Source organism: Podarcis cretensis (assembly GCF_951804945.1).
Source record: "Podarcis cretensis genome assembly, chromosome: 14".
Taxonomy (NCBI): Eukaryota; Metazoa; Chordata; class Lepidosauria; order Squamata; family Lacertidae; genus Podarcis; species Podarcis cretensis.
The window spans coordinates 31,688,782-31,711,264 of NC_137183.1; the positions used below are offsets into that span (position 1 = coordinate 31,688,782).

The window sequence follows — 22,483 nt, forward strand, 5'->3', positions numbered from 1 at the left end:
GCTTGTAGTCAGTGTTGCAACAAACAGCTGTGCAAGCCTTTGTGAGGCAGAGATGTGAGAGGGCATCAGAGGAGGGAGGGAAGTAAAGAGGGACAGATGACAGGGTTGCCTGCTGCACCCCTGACCATCATTCAAGGCACCTTAGGGTGCCATGGCACACTGGTTGGAAACCACTGCCATAATAAGAAGCCCACAAGGAAGAACCGAACACAAGAGCATTCTCCCCTCCCGTGGTTTCCAGCAACTGGCACTACAGTCTCAGTGTGCTTAGTCTGACAAACAGCAGTCCCCATAAGATCCTCCCATGCCAACAGGCATGAGGCAGGATGCTCAGGGCACTTCCCCCCAGGTCTGAGAAACCAAATGGCTCCCACAGTACTTCACTGGTTCAGCTGAGCAAGGAGTGCTCCAGGTGGGTGGCAGGAGGGGCTGGGAATGGAGTGTCTGTCTTCAGGCCAGAGGGTTGGCCATGTAAGAATCCAAAATTATCCACATGGAATCAGATTGCCTGGGAGAGACAGAAAGGGCTCAGTCTGCTCTCAGCCCTTGTTGGAACAAGTGGCTCCCTTTGAGCTCTCCATGGTCCTGAAACTCCTACCTTCAACTATCAACTCTAGCACCAGACCAGCAAGCAGTCAAGAGTCCTGGGGAAGAAATGCATTGGAAGGCTGGTCTGAGATGGTTCTTGCTGCCTGAAGTGCAGGACAAAATGCCCCACCCACCCCCATCAGACAACCCATGTACAGAAATGAAGTGGGCTGGCCCTTGAATCCTTAATTCCTTACCAGCATCCTCCAGGGACTGCACAGCAAGCAAAGCTCTGCCCAGCATCAGCCTCCCCAGGCACCTGCCTCCCTCTGCCTAATGACAGAGCTGGCTCTGGTTCCCAGTCATGACTCAGGCCTTGAAACTATCGTCCCTTGCCAGGCCTATGCAGAGAAACTTACCCAAATCCCATTTGTTTTATGGGTTAGGGTTATTTATCCAGCAAGCCTCACTGATGGGTGCAACATTTTAATACTGTCACATTTTTAGCAGTTTCTGCAAAAACAAAACATCCAAGCACAGAAGAAGGAGAATAAATTGATTGTTCTTCAGCTACTGCTAAAACAAACTCTACAGCGTTTTCTTCTGTAGTGGAGTATAGTGTCCCTGATGGGAAGAGATTTAATCTCTGCCAGAGACACAATGCAGCTCAGTTCTAGAAACACATGTTCCCCTGCAACCTCCAGGCAAGAGGGAAAGAAAGTAGCTCGACAAAAGAGGAGGCTATCTAAAATATGTGACCTGCTGCCCTTGCTAGCCACTGTTGAAAAAGCAACCAAAGTAATAGTGGCAAATCAAAGCCTCCATCATACTGCATTGCAGAAAGGGAATATGCGAAAGCAATAAAATCCACTTGAAGAGCCTTTTGGAAAAGGGAAGCTTAAACATATAACTCATTATGAAAGGTCTCTTGGGAGATGAATACAGATACTCTTAAATTAAGTGTAGCCAAAAAGAACTTTTTAAAGAAAATATAATGGATGCTGAAACCACAGTCCAAAACCATTGCGGTTTGTTGTGTGAAACTGCAGTGCAAGGGTTCCTTCTGGTCCCTTACCTGAGGTTTACCTTTCCAGGTACTGAAAGAATTGCTCGACATCAGTGCCAATTTTGGAAGCCAGAGTCAGTACCCTGAGATGTTGTTGTATAAAACCACAATTCTGCTGAGAAGAAGCTGGATTTTATACATCCAACCATGTCAAGCAAGTGTAAGGAAACAGTGGAGATACAAACCAGAAGGAACCATTTGAGGTTATTAGTTTGAAGACCAGTTTTTGAGTCCATAGTGTGTGTGCAGTCCAGTGTGGTGTAGTGGTTAGAGTCAGGCTAGGACCTGGGAGACCAAGGTTCAAATCCCCACTTGACCATGAGGCTTACTGGGTGACCTCATCTGCCTCAGAGGGCTGTTGTGGGGATTAAATGGGGGAGGGACCACATACACCAGCTTGAGCTCTTGGGAGGAAGAAGGTGGGATATAAATGCAATATATGAAATGAAATGAATGAAAAACCAAAATGGAAAGTCCAGGAGGTACAACTTAGGCTGACCTGGTGCCCTTCACATGTTTTGTACTACAACTCTCATCAGCCCCAGGCAGCAACTTGGAAGGCACAAAGTTGGTGAAGGCTGATCTGAAGCAACGGCAGGCAGAGAAATACCACACCGTCCCTCAAACCCATTACAATAGCAAGAAGAGAAGAGCTCAGGGACAGGGACAACCCAATAGCCCTCTCCTGCATTACAGGACCCTTTCCCTTCAATTCATGGCAGCCCATAAAGACTGACTGCTAGCTCAGATCCTTATACTTTATGAAGATAAGAAGCAGCCTCATCCATAATCAAATTGCTGGTCTACAGCTCTTCATGGTCTCATTGATAAGGTGGTCTTTCCCAGATCAGCTACTGGGGATGTTTCCTCAACCAGAGATGCTACAGATAAACCCCAAGACTTTTGGGGAACAAATCAAGTAGAGGCCTGAATCTTTTACTGTGCCCTTCATGTTTCTGGGTAGGAAATAAATTTGGGGGGAGGAGGATGAGCAGCAGGAGTGATCTGAGTCACTAGGTAAGGTATTAATTTGAGGGGATAATTAATTTAAGATGACCTAATTTAGAGATGATTTAGGAGGGTAATGAACAGTGGTTCTTGGAGGGGAACTGAACTGATCTGCAAACCTCAGAGGCTGCCATGTACCAAGCCGAACCACTGATCCATCTAGCTCAGTGTTACCTACACTGACTGGCAGCAGCTCTCCAGAGTTTCAGGCAAAGGACATTCCCAGCCCTACTTAGAGATGCCATCAGGGATTGAACCTTGGACCTTCTACGGGCAAATCAGCCACTGACCTATTTGCAGCAGGATCTTTTGGGAAATTAATGGGGGTATATGAATCAAAGAGGAATTGGGGTGAGATATTCTGGGCTGGGCTGCAAATTAAATAAAGGATTGATTTGGAATTTATCTGAAAGGGAAATCATTTAATTTGCCTTCTGTGGCATTGTAGATCAACATCTGTTCATATGAACCGGTATGGGCAGATTTCATACAAATATGCATCTCTGGTCCCATGCCCCAAATCTTTTAGGCCCCTAGCGACATCCCCGAATGCAGAATCTTCACCCCAGACCTATGCCCATTCCCCATGCTATAAATCTCTGTAATGCTGTCACTATAAGCAAAGCAGTTTAGCCATCTGACAACCCCCCCAAAAAAAAAAAAATTGCAAATACTTCAGTGAACTAATTACTGATTTTGCAGCATACTGTGCTTGTCATGCTCACCCTGAAAGGTGACCCAAGATAGGCAAGACTGACTGTTATATTTATAGAGGACTGGCCAAAGTAGGTGAAAGAGAACGGAAGCGTTTGAGTTTCACATAATTCTTCATTGAGAATGTGGCAATCTTTCAAGTACACACAGAGCACTGCTGAGTTTCACAAGTGACTGGAAAACAGTTGCCTTGCTAGGTCTGATAATGGCAAAAGCTGGAAAATCTGAATTGATAGCAGGCTGCTTGCAAAGCTAGCCTTAAAAGTGCAAAAAGTGCAAATGTTTTCCAGTAGCTTGGAACCCACCAAGCTAACTCTAGTGAGTTCACTTTCCATTCCACCAAGGGAAGAAATATTTGAAGACTGAAAGCTTGCATACCTCTACCCCAATCTGCCCATTTCAGTTTTTCCAAGTTTCTTATTTTTCCAGCTTGCCACTTTTCTTCACGAGTGTGATTTTAAAAAGTCCTCATCAGAAATCATCAACATTACAGGACATATTTCTCCTAAATATATACATTTTGCATGTAATTTGCACATTTTTGCAAACTCATTTAGTGGATTTTTGGTACATTATTTTCACATATACTTACACTTCCCCCCCACTGTATAAATTTTCATATGCATTTTTTTTGTGGGGGGGGGGAGAACCCAGCTTTTGCAATCCAAATATCAACTGATAGATGTGTTTCTATCTGCATGTTGGTTCCACAACTGAAAATCAGGTAAGGTTCACACTACAATGTAAACTGAGCTGAAATGAATTTCTCCACCCATATCAGCCTGAGCTGGTTCAAATATTTTGCCCTTACTCCCTGCCTCTTCAGATTGTAATAACGAAGGGGATTGGGTGTCTGACCGCAATGTGTCTAGATCAGTGGTAGAGCATCTGCTTTGCATGCAGAAGTTCCCAGGGTTCAATCTTCAGTGGCATCTAATAGATACAGCTGGGGGGGTGGAAGTCCCTGCCTGGAGAACCACTGCTGCGAGTCAGTGTAGACAACACTAAGCTAGATGGACTGTTGGTCTATGTGAGTTGTGCCAATGTAATGCATGCACCCAGAAAGAACCTATTCTCACATCAGTGGGGGACCAAGAAGCTTTAGGATCACGGGTCCAGAATCACTATTTTAAAAGAACCCTTTCCCAAAAAGTGTAGCACCCAGCTTCTCTGCAACCCCCCCTGCAGATTTAACAGCGGTCCAAAGTCATCTTGAGCTTTGAGCATCAGCAGTCTCCATCATCAAGATTACCCACCAGCAGCCCCTAACTGCCCTGTCTTGCCACAACATCTGGTCACCCCCGCTGACCTTGGTGTGTGACAGTAACCCCATGGTGTCCAGGCCACCGTTTCCCTGGTAACAAGAGCCCGGAAATCCCTTTTTGTCATGAAACGCTTTGGACGGGAGGACTCTCATGCGTCTACCGGACTGCAGCAGAATTGTAAGTCTAAAATAAAAAGTTTGTCTCTCTCTCCCCATCTCCCTCTTTAACCGGGTCACATCTGCAAAAGCCGGTTGTTTTCTTTGCTTCCTTTTCTCCTTGCTCCTAGAGGATGCCAGCAAACCTTTGCAGATGCAGTGTGCTACAATTCATTGCAGAATTAAGTGGTTTGAGTAAAAAAATCATAAAGGCATTCTCTCTCTCTCTCTCTCTCTCTCTCTCTCTCTCTCACGCACACATACAGAGCCTTCTGAGTCCAAGAAAAGACCAATTTGCCACTTACCCAAGACAGCTCATCTTCCGATTCTGTCGTTCTTCTCTCGCATCCTTGAATGGGAGACTAAAAATGTGCACTTTTCCAGTGTGTGCAAACCATATGGCAGTGTTGGGGGGGGGGGGGTTGGAGAGACACACAAACAGGAGAAGCACGTGCTCAGCCCCTCGCTTCCCCGCCCCAGCCAAAGGGATAAAGAAAATGTCAGCAAATTAAAATCAGATAGAGCTTAATTCTGGATAAATAGGTTAGAAATCCATGGGAGCCAGAAAAAAATAATAAAACAAATAAATAAGCAAACAAATAATAATGATTAAAGGGGAAGGGGGGGAACGAATCTAGTGAAGAATGGGGGGGGGCAGATGCAGGGGGTCTTTGATCCAGCCAGAGGATTTAGCATGTGTCGGATGTAGGGAGTCAGGGAGGATGCTACAAGCAAAATGCTATGCAAGGAAGATATCAATCGCTCCTGCAAAAGAGGAGGGTAGTGTACTGTATATAACACAAGAGGCTGTCCGGAAGAGTAGCAGTTCTCCCACCCCACTCCCCTTGGTGGTGGAAATCAGCAATGAAGGAAGATCCAATCAGGCAGCTACAGAAGGTTCTTATCTCTCCTTGGAATGTCAGAAATGCATTGCTGGGCATGGGAGACTATGGCCGCAGTCAAGGGTGTGCATGGAGGGAGATGGGGAATGATTAACAATCTCACACCACACATGCATTAACACACACACACACAGGCACTCTCCCTCCCCCAAAGCAAAAGCAACAGGAAAGTTGTCTCAATCCCACAGCACAAGTGACAGAGCTGAGCATGATATCAGAGCCCAACCCTGGAATCCTCTCTGCGTGGTGTCAGTGCTCAGCCCTGGAAGGTTCCAAGTGAGAACAATAGCAGCAAAGTCTCTGCCACGGTCTCATTGTCTGACCTTGAGCAAGATTCTCTTTCTCTCTCTTGCTCGCTCTCTTTTCGACTCAGTTTTCCCATATGGGTAATGGGGCCACCTCATAGGGAAGTTTTGAGAGCTCTAAAGCTTTTAAAGCAGTACTTAAAAAAAAAAGAAGCAACATAGTAAAGATAATTGCAGTTTTCTGTTTTCCACCCCCCCACCCTCCCAATCCATTTTTCCTTTTGTGTTGTGTCTTTTAGTTTGTACACATGAGGGCAGGGGACTGTCTTATCATTGATGTAAGCCGCTTTGGGAGTTGTTTCAGGATGAACAGCAAGAGGAAAATATTGTAAATAGATACATGATAATAATGTGTCAAAGAAGGTAAATTATGGCATTGGCACTCTCATGCAGCAAGAGGCAACAAGGTTCTTTGACCCACGAAGTACCTGCGTATGAACCTTATTAGAAAATGCCCAGAAACCTAGAAATTCTTTTTAAAAAATCAAGATGGAGGAAGCCAGATTTTCAGTTAGAGTTGGAAATATTAAGCCCATTTCTGAGCACCGCAGTTTAAGAAGGATGTTGACAAGCCGGGCATGTGCAGAGGAGGGTGGCCAAGATGATCAAGGATCTGGAAACAAAGGCTATATACAAAAGCTACGGTTGTGGGAGTTGGGTCCGTTTAGCCTGGAGAAGAGAAGACTGAGAGGCAATGTGATAGTCACCTTCAAATATGAAAAGATGGAGCAAGATTGTTTTCTGCCGCTCCAGAGGGTAGAACCCAAACCAAATGACCAGGAAGGAGATTCCAATTAAACATTAGGAAGACTTTTCTGATGGTAAGAGCTGGTCGACAGTGGAATGGACTCCCTGAGAAGGTGGTGGACTCTCCTTCACTGGAGGTTTTTAAGCAGAGGGTCATCTGTCAAGAGCTTCCTGAGCTGCAATTCCTGCATTGCAAGGGGGTGATGGGACCTTTGGTTCCCTTCTAGGATTCTAGATTTCAGTGTTGGTAGCTTAGACTAATGGAGAGGAGAATGTTGCCCAGATGAAGTCGCCTTCCCAGCCTGCACTATGTCTTCCCCTCTCGTATCCCCGGGGATTATTCCACAGTGGGGCACTGTCTGCACGTGAGGCTCATAGCAGGGATTAGAGACCCTGGGAGCTCCTGGTCATTAAGCAATCAGGCCTCCATCTGGCCCTGTTTTCCCAACTCCTGCTTGTAATCTGTGGAACCAAGAGAAATTGCAATATCCAGGGAAAAAACTCACAAAGGGTTAGGCAAAGTGGGATGCCAACTAACCACCCAAGCTGAGCTTAAGACAAACCTGATTCCATTTGCCAATATTCTTCCCAGTCTCTTGAGTACAATCCTGGATATTACGGCATCTCAAACCTGCCACATTCTGTTCTTTGTTTCCCACCCCCAGCAATGTTATCTGGGCTTAATTGCAATTTTAAAAATAATTGAATAAACCAATCCAAATGCCATCATCCCACAGTCTCAAGGAGAGGGGTGGGAGTGCTTAAGTGCAGAGTACACAGGTAGGAATTGGGAAGAAATTTGGTTTGGTTCACCATTTAATGCCAACACACCTAATATGTGAACTGAAATACAGTGATCCTTTTGACTTTTGCATTTGCTCTGAATTCAGCAATGCAGTTCTCCAACCAAACAGTGTAGGCAAGCATGTGTGGGCAAAAGATTCATATATACCGGTGAAATGGACAAGCAAAAATGTGTGATGTTAGGGAAAATTCCTCGCAAAAATGTCCGCATTAGGCAAAATTCCTTACAGAAATTTGTATGTTCAAGAGAAAAGCGCCCTCAAAGTTCTGTGAGGACTTCCTTTATCTAAAAAAAATTGTAAGCTGGTGCAAGAAAGTGGCAGACTGAGCTGAAAACTGGAAAACAGAGAAACTGAGAGAACCTGGAATTGGCAGATTCACCCATCCTGGCACGGAAGAGATGGAAGAGGATAACAGAGGCAAAGCAGGCCAGCAGGAAGGTAAGATGAGCCCTGCAGCTGGATCAAACCAAAGGAAGCCCATCAAGTCCAGCATCCTTTTCTCACAGTGCCCAACCAGATGTCTGTGAAAAGTTCCCAAGCAATCAAAAGGTAAAGGTAAAGGTAAAGGACGCCTGACAGTTAAGTCCAGTCGTGAACGACTCTGGGGTTGCAGCGCTCATCTCGCTTTACTGGCCAAGGGAGCTGACATTTGTCTGCAGACAGTTTTTCTGGGTCATGTACCCAAGCACAAAAAGCAACCAGTTTCCAGGATCTGGCATTCGGAAGCATTGCATTGACATTGGAGGCACTGGCGGAAGAAGAGGGGTGCGGGGAGAGTGCACCGCCACCGGCAGCGCGATCCCGGTAGGGTGCCATCGCAGCTGCCCCCTCACCCACACTGGGCGCCACACCCCTGCAGGTAGTGTGCCCCGCCCCCAGGACATGCGCCAGCCCCGCCCTTGCCTGCTCTCCGTCCCCCGGTGCCGGAGCATGAAGCTCTGCCACTGGTTAGAGGTACAACACAGCCATCAGGGATAGCCATTGAAGAAATCAGGTGTGCTGGGGCACTCAGAGACCTTTGTGCCACTCGTCTCACATGCATGAAGGTTATCAACAAGGGCAGGGAGGATAGAATAGAAAAGGTGTCCAAAACTCAGTACCTGATATTGTCAATAAGGAGATGGTGCGAGTCCTTGGTGAGGATCATGGGGAGGGCGTAAGCTAAGTAATCAACCTTCCTCTCAGCTGCATATTGCTTTAAGATGGTGAACATCTTCTCTTTCACCTCTGGTTGGTCACCCAGGATCTCTTGCACCTGCACAAAGGACAGAGCAAAGTGGGAAATGGGGGAGGTTGCAATTTAAATTTGTTATGTGAGATCGTAAACCACTTTGCTGTTGTTTTTGGAAAAATGAAACTGTGGTGTTTTTTACACAAAAATAGAGAGATAAACATTCCACCCACCACCTCCAAAAGGCCTCCAGACCTAGAAACAACAAACTTTTCAAGGTAGCAAATTCCTTTCCTCTGTATTCTTGTTTTAGGTACCTGGAGTCTTTATTCCTAGTGTTATTCTCTATGAACAAAACGGGACCTGTCAGGGTGACTATGACAGGCCTAGAATGCTTTGCTACAGAGGCTCAAAGTTAAAAAGCAGAAAGGCAATCCCATCCCATTATGGGAAGATGAGATATTGGGCTTTTGACCACGCAATCTGTTTTTTCAAGCTGAGAATAAAAAGTTTATAAGGTCACACTTGGGGCAACTGCAGGGCGAAGGGTCTGCTCCAGTGATGGCTGCAATATGCTGGGCAAATTCTGGTGCTCACCAGAGGAGGGCAGCAAAGAACCCTCAAAGCCTTTTAAAAACAAAACTCCACAATGCACACCCCACATGATCCCGGCTCCAGTACCAGGTGTGCCCTTTTTTAGTCTGCAATAATTGCAGATCGTTATCACCTTCCCAGGGCCAGGACCTCTCCCCAAACTCCACTCCTCATTTCCCCTGTTCTGCACTCTCATCAGAGGCTAGAGTGTGCTCCTGAATTACAGTCATGTCTTTTGCGTGCCTTAATAGAGGATGGAGAGATATATATTTGGTATTTGCATGGCTGGGACAACGTGCAATGAGCATGTGCAAAAGGAAGGGTTGCTCCACCCACTGTAGCCTCTGGCTCCACCCACCATTGGCAAATGCCAGCCCGGAAGTTTGCCCACAGAGGCATGTGGCCCTCAGGCTGAAAAGGACTCCCTTCTCTTGCTTTAACAGAAGGTGCAAGCTGACCTCTCTTATCCTTCTTGTTGGGTCCTGTTTAGAGAGCAAGTGGAACCTTTCCTGGTACAGAGCCTATTCTGACCCCCAGGGTTCAGTTATTTAGTGATAGCAAATCTGTGTACAGTGTTACCTCGGGTTAAGTACTTAATTCGTTCCGGAGGTCCGTTCTTAACCTGAAACAGTTCTTAACCTGAAGCACCACTTTAGCTAATGGGGCCTCCCGCTGCCGCTGTGCCACCAGAGCATGATTTCTGTTCTCATCCTGAAGCAAAGTTCTTAACCTGAGGTACTATTTCTGGGTTAGCGGAGTCTGTAACCTGAAGCGTATGTAACCTGAAGCGTATGTAACCCGAGGTACCACTGTATTAGGTAGAAGGAATAACAATGCTGCCCCTTTAAGAAGAGATAGCACCTTTCCCCCTTTTTAGACCCCAAGGCAGGTTGGGAAATGTAGGCAAAGCAGTATTCTACTTTCTTTCTTTTTTTAATAAAATTTTTATTAGTTTCCAAATTTTAACAAACACAAAAACAACATAAAGACAAACACAAAAAATCATACTTTCTTTACCTTATTTCCATAAACCTCTTTTCCCGGACTTCCCCGTACCTTCCCCTTTTTGCATCCTTTATTTTAAACAATTATTCAGCAACCCTTCTTAGCCAATTAAATATAAATTCATTCTCCTTTTCAATTTCACCCTAAACTAAACACAATTTACCGCTGCAATTCTACGTCTTCCTCTCCCTCAGCATTTTAGCACTCCTCAATTTTATAGTAACTCTTAAGATATATTTTAAACTTCTTCCAATCTTCTTCCACAGTCTCTTTCTCTTGGTCGCGGATTCTGCCGGTCATTTCTGCCAGTCCCATAAAGTCGATCACTTTCGCCTGCCATTCCTCCAGCGTGGGTAGCTCTTTCTATTGGCTCTGTCAGAGAGCGGGAAAATACCTCCTTTCTATTGCCTCTGGCCAGAGTGGGAAGAAACCTCCGTGCCTTCCTCTAGTGGCAGTCTAGTTATGGCAAACCCAAGAAGAAGGGTGAACTCATCCTTACAGAGCTCCACAGAGAACTTCATAAAAAGTTTCTAATCTACATTCAGAGCCATAGAACAGCCTATTTGAATGTGAGCAATATTTCTACATGTGCCTTGATTATCTTCAATGACTCTATGTAGGAGAGAGAGAGAAATCTCCAGATGAAACAGAACCCAACCTGCTCACTGCTGCAGATCAAATGGCAGTTAAAGTGACAGCTACAAAGCCCAGCTCAAGTTTTATTAAGTATCTCTATCTGGTTTTTACACCAACATTCAATGGGGAAGGAACAAGAAATTCAACTCAGGTCACATTCAAAGGTAGACCTTCCTAAATCACCATTTCCAAAACAGTATGCAAACTGAAACACCCATCCTTGGAAATGCATACTTTTCTGAATTTCGCAATGCAGTTCTCCAGTCAAGTAACATGTGCAAAACTGCATATACAACGTGTATACAAATGCATACGTTAATGAAAATAACAGAAAAATGCATCATACTGGGCAATGTTGCATGTCCAGATGCGTATATTAGGAGAAAACAGCACTAAATACTGCTGAATTTTCAGAAGGATTATATGCATATGTGATGTGGAAATGTGGAGAACTGAACACAAGATTGAAAAAAATGAGAAACAAAGAGAAACTGAAATTGAGAGATGCACCTCCTCCTCACACAACCAGTTGCCAGGGCACTTTAGCAAAGTTAGAGTTAACCAAGTATCAGCAAACTACATCTGACCACCCAGCTCTGATCCACAGGAGGGTGGGAGCTCAGACTCCCCTTCTCCCTTTTCTGCAAGATGGGCAGAGGTGAAACCAGGGAGCACCAGCCCCTATGGCACTCTGTCCTTTGCGCCAAAGCCTGCCCACATCTGGGTGGGTCTTGAAGCGCAGGAGGAACAGAGGGAAGGAAAACACCTCTCATCGCCAGTGCACTCTGGCCTGAGCAGAGCCCAATTGCCCCCAAACACCCTGTGTGGGTACTTTCAAACACTGTCCCAGTTTGGACATCACACTAAGCTATGGTTGACAAGAATGAGCCAGGTTCAGGAACGGACAAATCTATCCATTTTGGTTTCTAATATCTCTAGTCTAAAGTTTGCTTCACTCCATTTCCTGCAGACATTTGCAAAAGAAAGTATGGTTTGTTTAAAGAAGCCTGATTGATATGAAGAACAAACAAGCCATATAAACAAACCATACTTAACATGAACCACAGTTTAGGGTTTGGGCAACACACTAAACTGTGGCTGGTGGAAAGTCAAAGCAAAAGCTTCTGAACTTCTCCTCTCACCCTCATCAGAAGATAGGGTAATATGGAAACACACACAGTGCATGTTTGCAGTGGCTCATTCTTAACATGTTAAACTGCATTTCAGGGTGATGTATAAATGCAGCTGTACACCCCTCATTCGCACCTACTACAGACATTTTGTGCATGCTTTCAAAAGAGTGGTAGGTTGTGTCATGACCCCGTCCTCAAGGTCCCAGTGTTAATTTGAGGAGGACTCTGGTTCAAATAATGCACGTCACCCCACTTGAGGAGTAACCCTCAGCACTGCCTGCTACACTGCCCTGGCCTGAGGATGTGGTGCAGGCATAGGCAAACTTGCCCCCCCCAGATGTTTTGGGACTACAACCCCCATGATCCCTAGCTAACAGGACCAGTGGTTAGGGATGATGGGAATTGTAGTCTCAAAACATCTGGAGGGCCGAGTTTGCCTATGCCTGGTGTGGTGGCTCTCTCATCATACTCAGAGTCTGATTCTCCTGCAGCCTTCCTGCTCTACAACCACATGCAACTGCAGAATAAGCTATATAACATTGACATATTGCAAACAGTACTCCGGTGGGGGGGGGCAAAATCACTGGAAGGTCAAGGCTTTATAGCCTTTTGAAGGCATCAGATGACTCCAAGCCTTTGCTGAGACAACATCTTCCCTGACTCACTAGGAGCTCTTCCAGGTCCTTATGCTCTTGACTCACCGGAACTGTCCAAGGTCCTGATCTGCCTTGCCCTAGTCTCTGGTCCTATTCACCCATTTCCCCTGCATTCCCCTGGGACACAGCAGAACAGGATAGGTTTCTCCACCCCTGCAACAATCCATCCGCAATGCCAGCATGGTTATGGGAGCTGGAGTGAGATGTGTAAGCAGAAGAGAGGGAGCTGTTCACATCCCCCCTGGTGCTCGTCCCACTTTGATGCTCTCCAAAGCCAATTATCACAGGCTTTTTGTAACCTACATCCAGAAACCACAAGGTACCCAGCAGTTTCAAGACACCATCATGTGACCAGGATGGAAGTCCTAATGAGGCACCAGACATTTCAAGGTTACTACATCTGGAGCAGTGACAGCAAGAAAGGGGTCTCTTCAAGGAAGCTGCCTTGCATCCCTTTCCATCTCTCATGATGGGGAAAGCAGGATTCTTTGGAAGACAGAGAAGGGAGCTCAGTGGTAGAGCAGTGTGAAACCCTGGAGTGCTGCTGCCAGTCAGCGTAGACAATACTAGGCTACATGGGCCAATGGTCTGACCCAATATGAGGCAGTTTCCTATATTCTTAATCTACTGCCCATTCTCGACAATGAAACTTTCCCATAGGCATTGGGCTGCAGTCACAGTCTTGCTCACAGTCATAGCCCTCAAATCCATAGCACAAACAACAGGATATACATCAGAGACAAACACAGGACCAGATTTTGCAGCAGAATCCCGAGGCGAATCCTGTCCCCATATTCATTTTGACAACACATAAGACCATAAGAAAAGCCAGTTAGATCAGGCCAGTGGCCCATCTAGTCTTGCATCCTGTTCTCACAGGAGCCAACCAGATGGACCAGTGGGAAGCTAGCAAAGATCTGAGCACAAGAGCAACTCTGCCCTCCTGGAGTTTCCAGCGACTGGGATTCAGAGGCATTGCTCCCTCTGACCATAGAGGCTATAGTCTAAACCCCCATGAATTTGTCTAATCCTTTGTTGAAGTCATCCAAGTTGATGGTCATCACTTTCTCCTGTGGCAGTGAGTTCCACAGTTTAACTCTGTGCTGTGTGAAGAAGTCCTTTCTTTTATCTGTCCCAGATTCAGTTTCATTGGATGTCCATGAAGTCTAGTGCCATGCATCATTTTAGAATAATTTACCATGTCACCTCTGACTCATCTCCCCCATCCCAACTATAAAGTCCCAAATGCTGCAAGCTTTCTTCATAGGGGAGTCATTTTGATTCCACTTCTCTGAACAATATCCGTTTTGAGATGAAGTGACAAGAAACTATACACAGTATTTCAAATGCAGTTGCACCATAGATTTGTATAACAGCATTATGATACATTGGTACCTCAGGTTAAGTACTTAATTTGTTCCAGAGGTCCGTTCTTAACCTGAAACTGTTCTTAACCTGAAGCACCACTTTAGCTAATGGGGCCTCCTGCTGCTGAAGCGCTGCCGCAGCACAATTTCTGTTCTTATCCTGAAGCAAAGTTCTTAACCTTAAGCACTATTTCTGGGTTAGCAGAGTCTGTAACCTGAAGCGTATGTAACCTGAAGTGTATGTAACCGGAGGTACCACTGTATTGGCAGTTTTATTTCCAATTTCTTTCCTAGTGATTCTTTGCATGGAATTTGCCTTTCTCACAGCTGCTGCACAAAAGGTTGACATCTTCATCGAACTATCCACAAAGGTCTTGTTCCTGGCCAGTCACCACCAGTTCAGACCCCATGAGCATGAAATTAAGATTTTTTTGCCCCAGCATGCATCACTTTACACTTGTTTATATTGGATTGCCTTTGCCATTTTACCACTCACTACAGTAAGTTTGGAGAGGTCCTTTTTGAGCTCTTCACAATCTCTTTTTGTATTATTAGATTCTGTTCTCTGAGCAGGGCTTTTTTTTGTGCTTACCCCAATGAAGACAGCACTTTGCTCATGCTCAGAGGCATCCTTTACCAATGGGGGGGGAGGAATATAAATTGGAGAAACAGGGTTTTAATTGATCAGTCACTAGATGGCTCTTCTGTTACTCAGAGCAGACCCACTGAAATCAGTGGTCTTAAGTGATGATTGATTCAATGGGCCTACTCTGAATGTGACTGAGGTTGGAGATGACCCTTGGAGTTTTAAAATCATTAGTTTGTGATCAGATGGAGGCCTTTCAGTCTTCAGGCCAAATGTGGCCCTTCAGAATACTTTCTGGCCCCCAGGGCTCTCCCCAGGATACACCCCCTTGCTGGCCTTGCTCCACATGCTCCTCAGGTGTTCTTGCCTGGCTGGAATGTGTCCATGAAATGCGTGATGCCTCTTGCTTTCCTGAATTGGAGAGGCAGGAGAGTGCGTAAACTTTTGACTTTTGCACAGCTGGAGTGGAGACTCCTGTGCAAAGAAAAGAGCCACATCTGCTGCTCCACCCATCCTTGCATCTGGCTGCCCCTGCCCACTGCTGGCATGCAGCCCCTGAAATGTTGCCTATGGCCTGTGAGGGAGGCTGGTCCTCAGACTGAACAATCTTCCCCGGTTCAGTAACTGTACCCATGAAGGGTGGCCTGTAATAAATACTGTATTTTTCGCTCCATAAGACACACCTTTTTCCTCCTAAAAAGTAAGGGGAAATGTCTGTGCGTCTTATGGAGTGAATGTGTGCCCAATCATTGGCTCCCTTTCTGGCCCCGCCCCCTTGCCCAGGCCTCCATTGTTGAATGTTCTGCAGATGGAGGCTGTTTGTTTCCCCAGGGACATGTGACTGGCTGATTAGATTATCTGTCTGGAAACTGTAGAAATGTCTCCCTTTCCTAAAGAAGCTGCAGAACTGCGAGTTGAACCCCATAAAAACAGGATTCTTTCCCTTTGCAAAGTAAGCTCAACAACTTTGAGCTGATCCTCAAAAAAGGGGGCTTTTCCCCTTTGCAAAAGAAGCTGCACAACTGTGAGCTGACCCCCCCCCATGGGGCTTACCCCCTTTCCTCTAAAAACTAGGTGCATCTTATGGAGTGAAAAATACGGTATTTTTAACCATAAACAAACACACACAAAAATGAATCACTGCTGGGGTGTACCCACAACTATGAGGCTTGAAGAGTTTCTGATGGTGCACCCCACTCTGTGGCCATTGGCTGAGGACTGACTGTGATGTCACAAAGGCACATGTCTGCTGAGTGGATATAAAGGTGGGGCTTTTTCCTGTTCTCCAGCAGAACACAGCGGGCAGCAGTTGTGATATTCAGCATTGCCCAGTCTTCTTCCACTTGGAAGAGACAAAATTAGCAGGTGAGTGGCGGATGCTATGAAGGATGCTGCAGGAGGCTATGGAACGATAACAAGGCAAGTTTACTTCCTAAGAGGGATTGGCTGATATCCATGATCTGAAGTTGGCTGATGTGTGGTGATGGACCTAGTGGAAGTTGGCAGATGTTTGGTGGGTGGAAGCCAGTGGGGTTCTCATTTGGAAGCAAGGCTGAATGAAGAGTGAAAGATGAGCAAATGGCGTTCTTCGTGGATGTCAGCTGGCCATGTGTTTGTGTTTGTGAGTGGGAGGTTTTGAATGTGATTGAGGCACAACGTGTGTAAAAGGGATGTGTGAAAGGTGACTGGTGGATATTCATGAATAGAAGGAATAGAAGGAACTTTTGGCAGTGGGCAGGCTGAAGTTAGAGATTAAGTTTTCAGGCTGAAGCCAGTGGAGGTGCCTGGATGATGCTGTCAGATGGTAGGCATTTCCCACCACCATCCGTTTTTCCTGCCCCAGGGACGTCTGGTGCTGGTGAGTTTTTTCCAAGACTGCATGAAAGCATGGAAGGAGGCCATGGGCTGGCTGAAGCCAGCAAGGCTTTCTCAAGACATTCCTGTCCCTTTAGAAAGCATGCCAACTTATAGTTCCAAATAAGTGTTTTTCAAAATACATTCAAGTGTAATGTCTATTCTGTCTGAGTTATATGATGTACCCCTCCCTGGTGTTAGCATACATGAAAGGAATATTTTTTAATAAGTGAGTTGCTGGTGAGGTGCCCCCACAATGTCAGGCCTGGGGAGGGTGAACTGTTGCCGTTAGCTACAGACAGTCTGTGACATCACAAAAGGACATGACAACATCATTCCATATCCTAAGAGCATCTTCAGCTGGGTTCATATATATTTGTTCATCTTCCAACATGTTATATGCCATTATCTGCCACCAATGTCCTTCTGGCTTCTACGTAGGACAAACAGTCTCCATGTGGAAGAATTAACAGGCACAAATCTGACATTAGAAAGGGCAACTTTCAAAAGCTAGTGAGGGAACGTCTCCATCTCCCATGATACTCCACGGCTGATCTAAAAGCTGTATCTCCCAAGACACTCAGCTGCATTGATCTAAAAGATTTTCTGACAAAGGAATTTCAAAGGGAGGCTGCAGTGTGAAATTTCAGAATTACAGCTCATCGGGACTTTTTAGTCTACATCTTGGGGAGGAACAGAGAGAATGCTTCTCTTTCCCACTAACACATCTTGCCCCAGCGATGCTGTTGTGCTGTCACCCAAAAATGCTGCCATGAGAGGTCTCTGCCCCTCATTCTGCATACATTTAAGATCCCATTAGCTAAAGTGGTGCTTCAGGTTATGAACAGTTTCAGGTTAAGAACAGACCTCTGGAACGAACTAAGTACTTAACCTGAGGTACCACAGTATTTGAAATATAAACAGCTAACCATTACAAAACACCATAGTGATGGACAGCAGCAATTAAAACACAACAAATAAGAGCAATTTTCCAAAGAGGAATAATATTTCTTTGCCATCCATTTCCTTCTGACCCTGCTAGAGTGTAAGACTCTGGGGAACCAGGGTTCAAATTCCCACTCAACCAGGAAGCACACTGGCTCATCTTAGGCCACAGTCACTATATCTCTGCCTAACCTACCTCACATTTGGAACACAAATGCAGCAAATAAAATAAAAAGATCTCCTCCACATACATACTTTATACCATTTCAATTTTGAAAGAAAGAACATAAGCAGAGCCTAATATATGAATCTATGTAAACATTGTTTGGTTGGAGAGCTGCATCACAAAATTCAGAAAAATGTGAAAATTCAGAAAAGTGCCAAATGTTGACAGATAGCTGTTTTTCGGATCTCATATTGTTTCAGAATGCGCAGATCTCATGTGCCTTTAAATGAGAACTGAGCAAGAGTTTGGATTTGATATCCCGCCTTTCACTCCCTTTAAGGAGTCTCAAAGCGGCTAACATTCTCCTTTCCCTTCCTCCCCCACAACAAACACTCTGTGAGGTGAGTGGGGCTGAGAGACTTCAGAGAAGTGTGACTGGCCCAAGGTCACCCAGCAGCTGCATGTGGAGGAGCGGAGACGCGAACCCGGTTCCCCAGATTACAAGACGACCACTCTTAACCACCACACCACACTGGCTCTCTGAGCAAGACTTCTCCCCTACCTGTACTCGCTAGATCAGTGGTTTCCCAAAAATTAAAAAATAAAAATTGAGACCACTACCTCCTTGGTTCCATAAATTCACCCCCAGTACCCCCTACCCCACCCTATAAAAAACAATATTCAAAACAGCAGTTTGTACAACCCTCTAAAGAATATAATAACAGAATAAAAATTAAGACAGTAACAATTAATTGCACATTTATTGACAATCCAATTAGAGCCATTTAGTTGAATTAATTCAGCAAAATGGATAAACTTGATCCAGTGATCCCAGCTTTTCAAAGCCTGATAATCCTTTGCACCTCCAACACCCCCTTGCCACCCGCTTGCCTCTTAGCAACCGAACAGGCAATCCCACTGCCCCCCAGGAGGGCGGTACTTTGGGAACGACTGCTCTAGATGGTCTGGACCACAATTCCTTTCAGTCCTGTGCTGGCTGGGGCTGACGGGAGTTGCAGTCCAAATTCTGCCAAAGGCTCCCGTTTCAGAAACAGCCTTACCTTCTTGCTGAACTCATGCGCCTTCTGCCTCCGCTCTTGATGGATGGCATCAGCGCTTTGGACAAACTCCCGCACGCTGCTGCTGGCCCACCTCTGCTGCCGCCCGAGGCGCAGGAGCCCCAACCTGAGGCCCTTTCCCTGGCACGCCTGGATCATGACAGCTGCCTCTTCATAGAGCTTAACTGGGGTCCCGTTGATCTCCAGGATGTAGTCTCCAGCTTTGACCCCGCATTCGGAGGCTGGCGAGGCAGGATCCACGCTCCCCACTTGCAAGGGGCATCCTCCCTCGCACGCCAGAGTGAAGCCAAAGCGCCCCTCTTGGCCCGGCTTCAGTTCCACCTGCTGGATGCGCGAGACCACCCCAATGCTGGGGGGCACGTTCTCGCACTGCCTCGCCAGGGCAACCAGCGCCTCAGCATTCATGGAGGAGACGTGCTGGCCTTCAATCTCCAGGATCTGGTCTCCCAGCTGGAGGCCGGCCAGCTGGGCACTGCTGCCTTCTTCCACGGCCAAGATGTAGCAAGGGCCATTCCCGCTGATCTTGAACCCAAATTCCTCAGGCCACCCATCATTAGTAGTTGGCATGGCAGTGACTGGGGAAAAGGAGAGCATGGAAATCAGCTGCTGAATCTGGTTCCCTCATGGAAAGAACAGTTCCTTGATTCAGGCCATGTTCCCACCAGACATCTAAAGCACTAGGACAGCATTTTAAACAGTCGTGGATTCCCCTAAAAAAATAAATGAATCTGGCAGGGGAGATTTATTAGAAGACCCATTTTCCCCTCACAGAGTTCCCTGTGAAGAAGGGTTAATGTATAAACCCATATGGGAACTGCAGTCCCATGAGTGGAATAAGAGCCCCCTAACAATTAGCACCCTTAACAAACGACAGCTCCCAGGTTGCTAATCAGTTAAAGGTGCTATTAGGAATGTTAGGAGACCCCTTAACCTCCCCCCCCCCCGGCCCAGTTTCCACTCCCAGAGTGGTTTAACAGTCAATCCCTCTTCCTAGGAAACTTTGGTAATTGTGGAATAGGGGCCTCCTAACAACTCTCAGCCAAGACGCAGGTGGCACTGTGGGTTGAACCACAGACCCTAGGACTTGTCGATCGGAAGGTCGGCGGTTTGAATCCCCGCAATGGGGTGAGCTCCCGTTGCTCAGTCCCAGCTCCTGCCAACCTAGCAGTTCGAAAGCACTCAAAGTGCAAGTAGATAAATAGGTAAGGTAAACGGCGGGAAGGTAAACGGTGTTTCCATACACTGCTCTGGTTCGCCAGAAGTGGTTTAGTCATGCTGGCCACATGACCCGGAAGCTGTACACCAGCTCCCTTGGCCAATAAAGCGAGATGAGTGCCACAACCCCAGAGTCGGTCAGGACTGGACCTAATGGTCAGGGGTCCCCTTTACCTTTAACAACTCTTAGCACCCTTGACAAGCTACAGCTCCCAGAATTCTTTGGGTGGGGAGCCATGACTGTTTAAAGAGGCATTATCTCAGATGTAAGGTGTGAATGTGCTCTTAATCAGGTTCTTTCTAACCATATGCACAATTTCCAACACAAATATCAACATTTGTGTGCACAACCACTCCTTTGAAAACTTTCCCGAGAGGACAACATGATAGTCTCTTCCAACAGCATTAAAAAAAAAAGTTCTATGGCTTCTGAAAGACTAGTGATTTAATTTATTTTGGCCTAAGCTTTTGTGGCCTCGAGCCTACTTTGTCAGAGATATGAAGTAAGTTTGCCATTGGACCTCATTGCCATTCAACTCCCAACTTACAATTAGATGTTCAGTTGCCTGGCTGTCTGTTCCTTATTTATCCTAAATGGGATCAGACCTCAGTTGAGACAACCTCTGGCACCTATGGGAGGGACTGTAGCTCTTTGACAGAGCATCTGCTTTGGAGGCCAAAGGTCCCAGGTCCAATCCCTGGTGGCAGCTCCAGGTAGGGCATATCCTCCAACATTTATCTGATGGAAATAAGGATGTCCCATTCCATAATTTTACTATTTATACTCCACACATTTTACTTGGTTGCCCCAGCCACTCTGGGCAGCTTCCAACATATATAAAAAGATAATAGAACATTAAACATTTTTTTTTAAAATTCCCTATACAGAATTGCCTTCAGATGACTCAGGTGTCAGATAACGCCATACCCTCCAACATTTCTCCAGTGAAAACAGAGACATCCTAAGGAAAAGTGGGACATTCTGGGATAAAATCAGAAACCAGGCTTCTCTAAATCAGGGAGGTCCCTGGAAAATAGGCACACTTGGAGGATCTGACAGGGCTGGGAGAGACCCCTGCCTGAAACCCTGGAGAGCCACTGCAAGTCAGTGTAGGCAGTACTGAGCTAGATGGACCAGGGATCTTATTATTATTATTATTTTAAGAAGAGCTGTGACTCAGGAGTAGAACACCTGCTTTGCATGCAGAAGGTCCCAGGCTCAATCCTCAATGGCATCTCCAGGTACAGCTGGGAGAGAAACCCCTGCTTCAAACCCTGGCAAGCTACTGCCAGTCAGTGCAGTCAGCACTAAACTAGATGGATCACTGGTCTCAGAGTAAGGCAGCTTCCTATGTACATCCCATTCTGGACAACAATATTCCCTTTCACTGTTATTAAACATATATATATATCCCACCTTTCCTCCCCAAGGGAGGCAAACACACAACGCATTAAACAAAACATCTAAAAACAATTCCAGAACATGTGCAGTCTGGGTGGGCCTGATCTTGCCGACAGACACAGCCCCCTCAACTAAAGCGGCTACTCACAGATGATGGAAATGCACAGTAGAGACACAGACACAGGGTCCAGGTTCTGCAGGAGGGACCAGACTCAAACACTGTCCCTGTATATCCTTTCTGGAAATACATGCCCTACGGTCTAAGGCAGCCTCCTGTACACTCACCTGACTGGCCCTTACTTTGGCCCTGACGATGGGGCAGCATTCTCCAGCAGGGCAGCTGTGTCAGGGGGTGTGAAGCTCAGGACAGGCCACACACAGAGAAAAATGGCTGAGGAGCTCAGAGGGGTTGACCACTGCTGCCCCCCACCCCGGCGACAGCTGCCTGAAGAAGCCACCTCGTTCCTCCACTCCCAGGTCTTAAGTAAAGACTTACAGAAATTGCAGGCCATTAGGATCTGGCTGAGGTCTTGCGAAGAAGGCCGCCGTCATTTCTCCGTGGGGTCTGGAGTTTTGTGGTTCTCTTCAGCTTGGGAAGCTGCTTCCCCTACCCCAAAGCTTCACTTGCCACGGAAAATGGAGGACTTGGGTACAAGAGTCTCCCAAGCCTACAGTGCTGACCAGGCCACGTTCTTGAGAATGTGACTGAAGTCACCCGAGAAGTTCACCCAACCTGGGTTGGAGCTTTTACCTTCCCATTCCGTCAAGCTAGGAAGATGGGACTGAGCTCCAGCACGGCTGAGCCCTACTCATTCCCTCCATTGTCTCCCCACTTGCCTGCTTTTTTTTTGGGGGGGGGAGAATATTACAACCAAGTGGGTAGATGGATCGACTAAGTCAGACCCAGACAATGGCCATGTCTTCTTGTCTCTGAGGCCTCTGAGGGGAATTAGAACTGGTCAAGAGCTAAACTGGATTAGAGGCCCAGTCTGGGTGTTGTGTGAGCAAATTGAAGTCGACGCTAATGCAACAGCAGACAAGGCTCACGTGGGTTGAGACAGGAGGACAGTGACAGTTTGCTTCAGAAGGAGGTGGGGAGATGCCATCACAAAGAGGAACACTGGAAGCTGCCTTGAACTGTGCCATAGCATCAGCCCATCTAGCTAAGGCTAGGTAAA

General features: G+C 46.4%; 1 protein-coding gene and 1 long non-coding RNA gene across 3 annotated transcripts in view; one reads left to right on the forward strand and one right to left on the reverse strand.

Moving 5' to 3' along the window:
* The window catches only part of LOC307202663, an 89,408-nt gene extending 69,573 nt beyond the window's left edge, over positions 1–19,835 (forward strand). Inside the window, exon 3 of the long non-coding RNA XR_013832961.1 lies at positions 19,787–19,835. This is a non-coding gene — a long non-coding RNA (uncharacterized lncRNA). The remainder of the gene's footprint in view (positions 1–19,786) is intronic.
* GRID2IP (Grid2 interacting protein) overlaps positions 1–22,472 on the reverse strand; it is a 63,254-nt gene extending 40,782 nt beyond the window's left edge. The window contains exons 1-3 of one of the 2 annotated variants that reach the window (XM_079952756.1): positions 21,802–22,472; positions 18,671–19,263; positions 8,597–8,751 (exon numbers count right to left, since the gene is read on the reverse strand). In XM_079952756.1, the coding sequence (XP_079808882.1) occupies positions 8,597–8,751; positions 18,671–19,263; positions 21,802–21,817 (764 nt within the window). In that variant the 5' untranslated portion in view covers positions 21,818–22,472. Of the gene's footprint in view, positions 1–5,041; positions 5,779–8,596; positions 8,752–18,670; positions 19,264–21,801 lie in introns of those variants that run through there. The other variant, XM_079952757.1, reaches the window with a different exon arrangement.
* Positions 22,473–22,483: the final 11 nt, after the last annotated feature.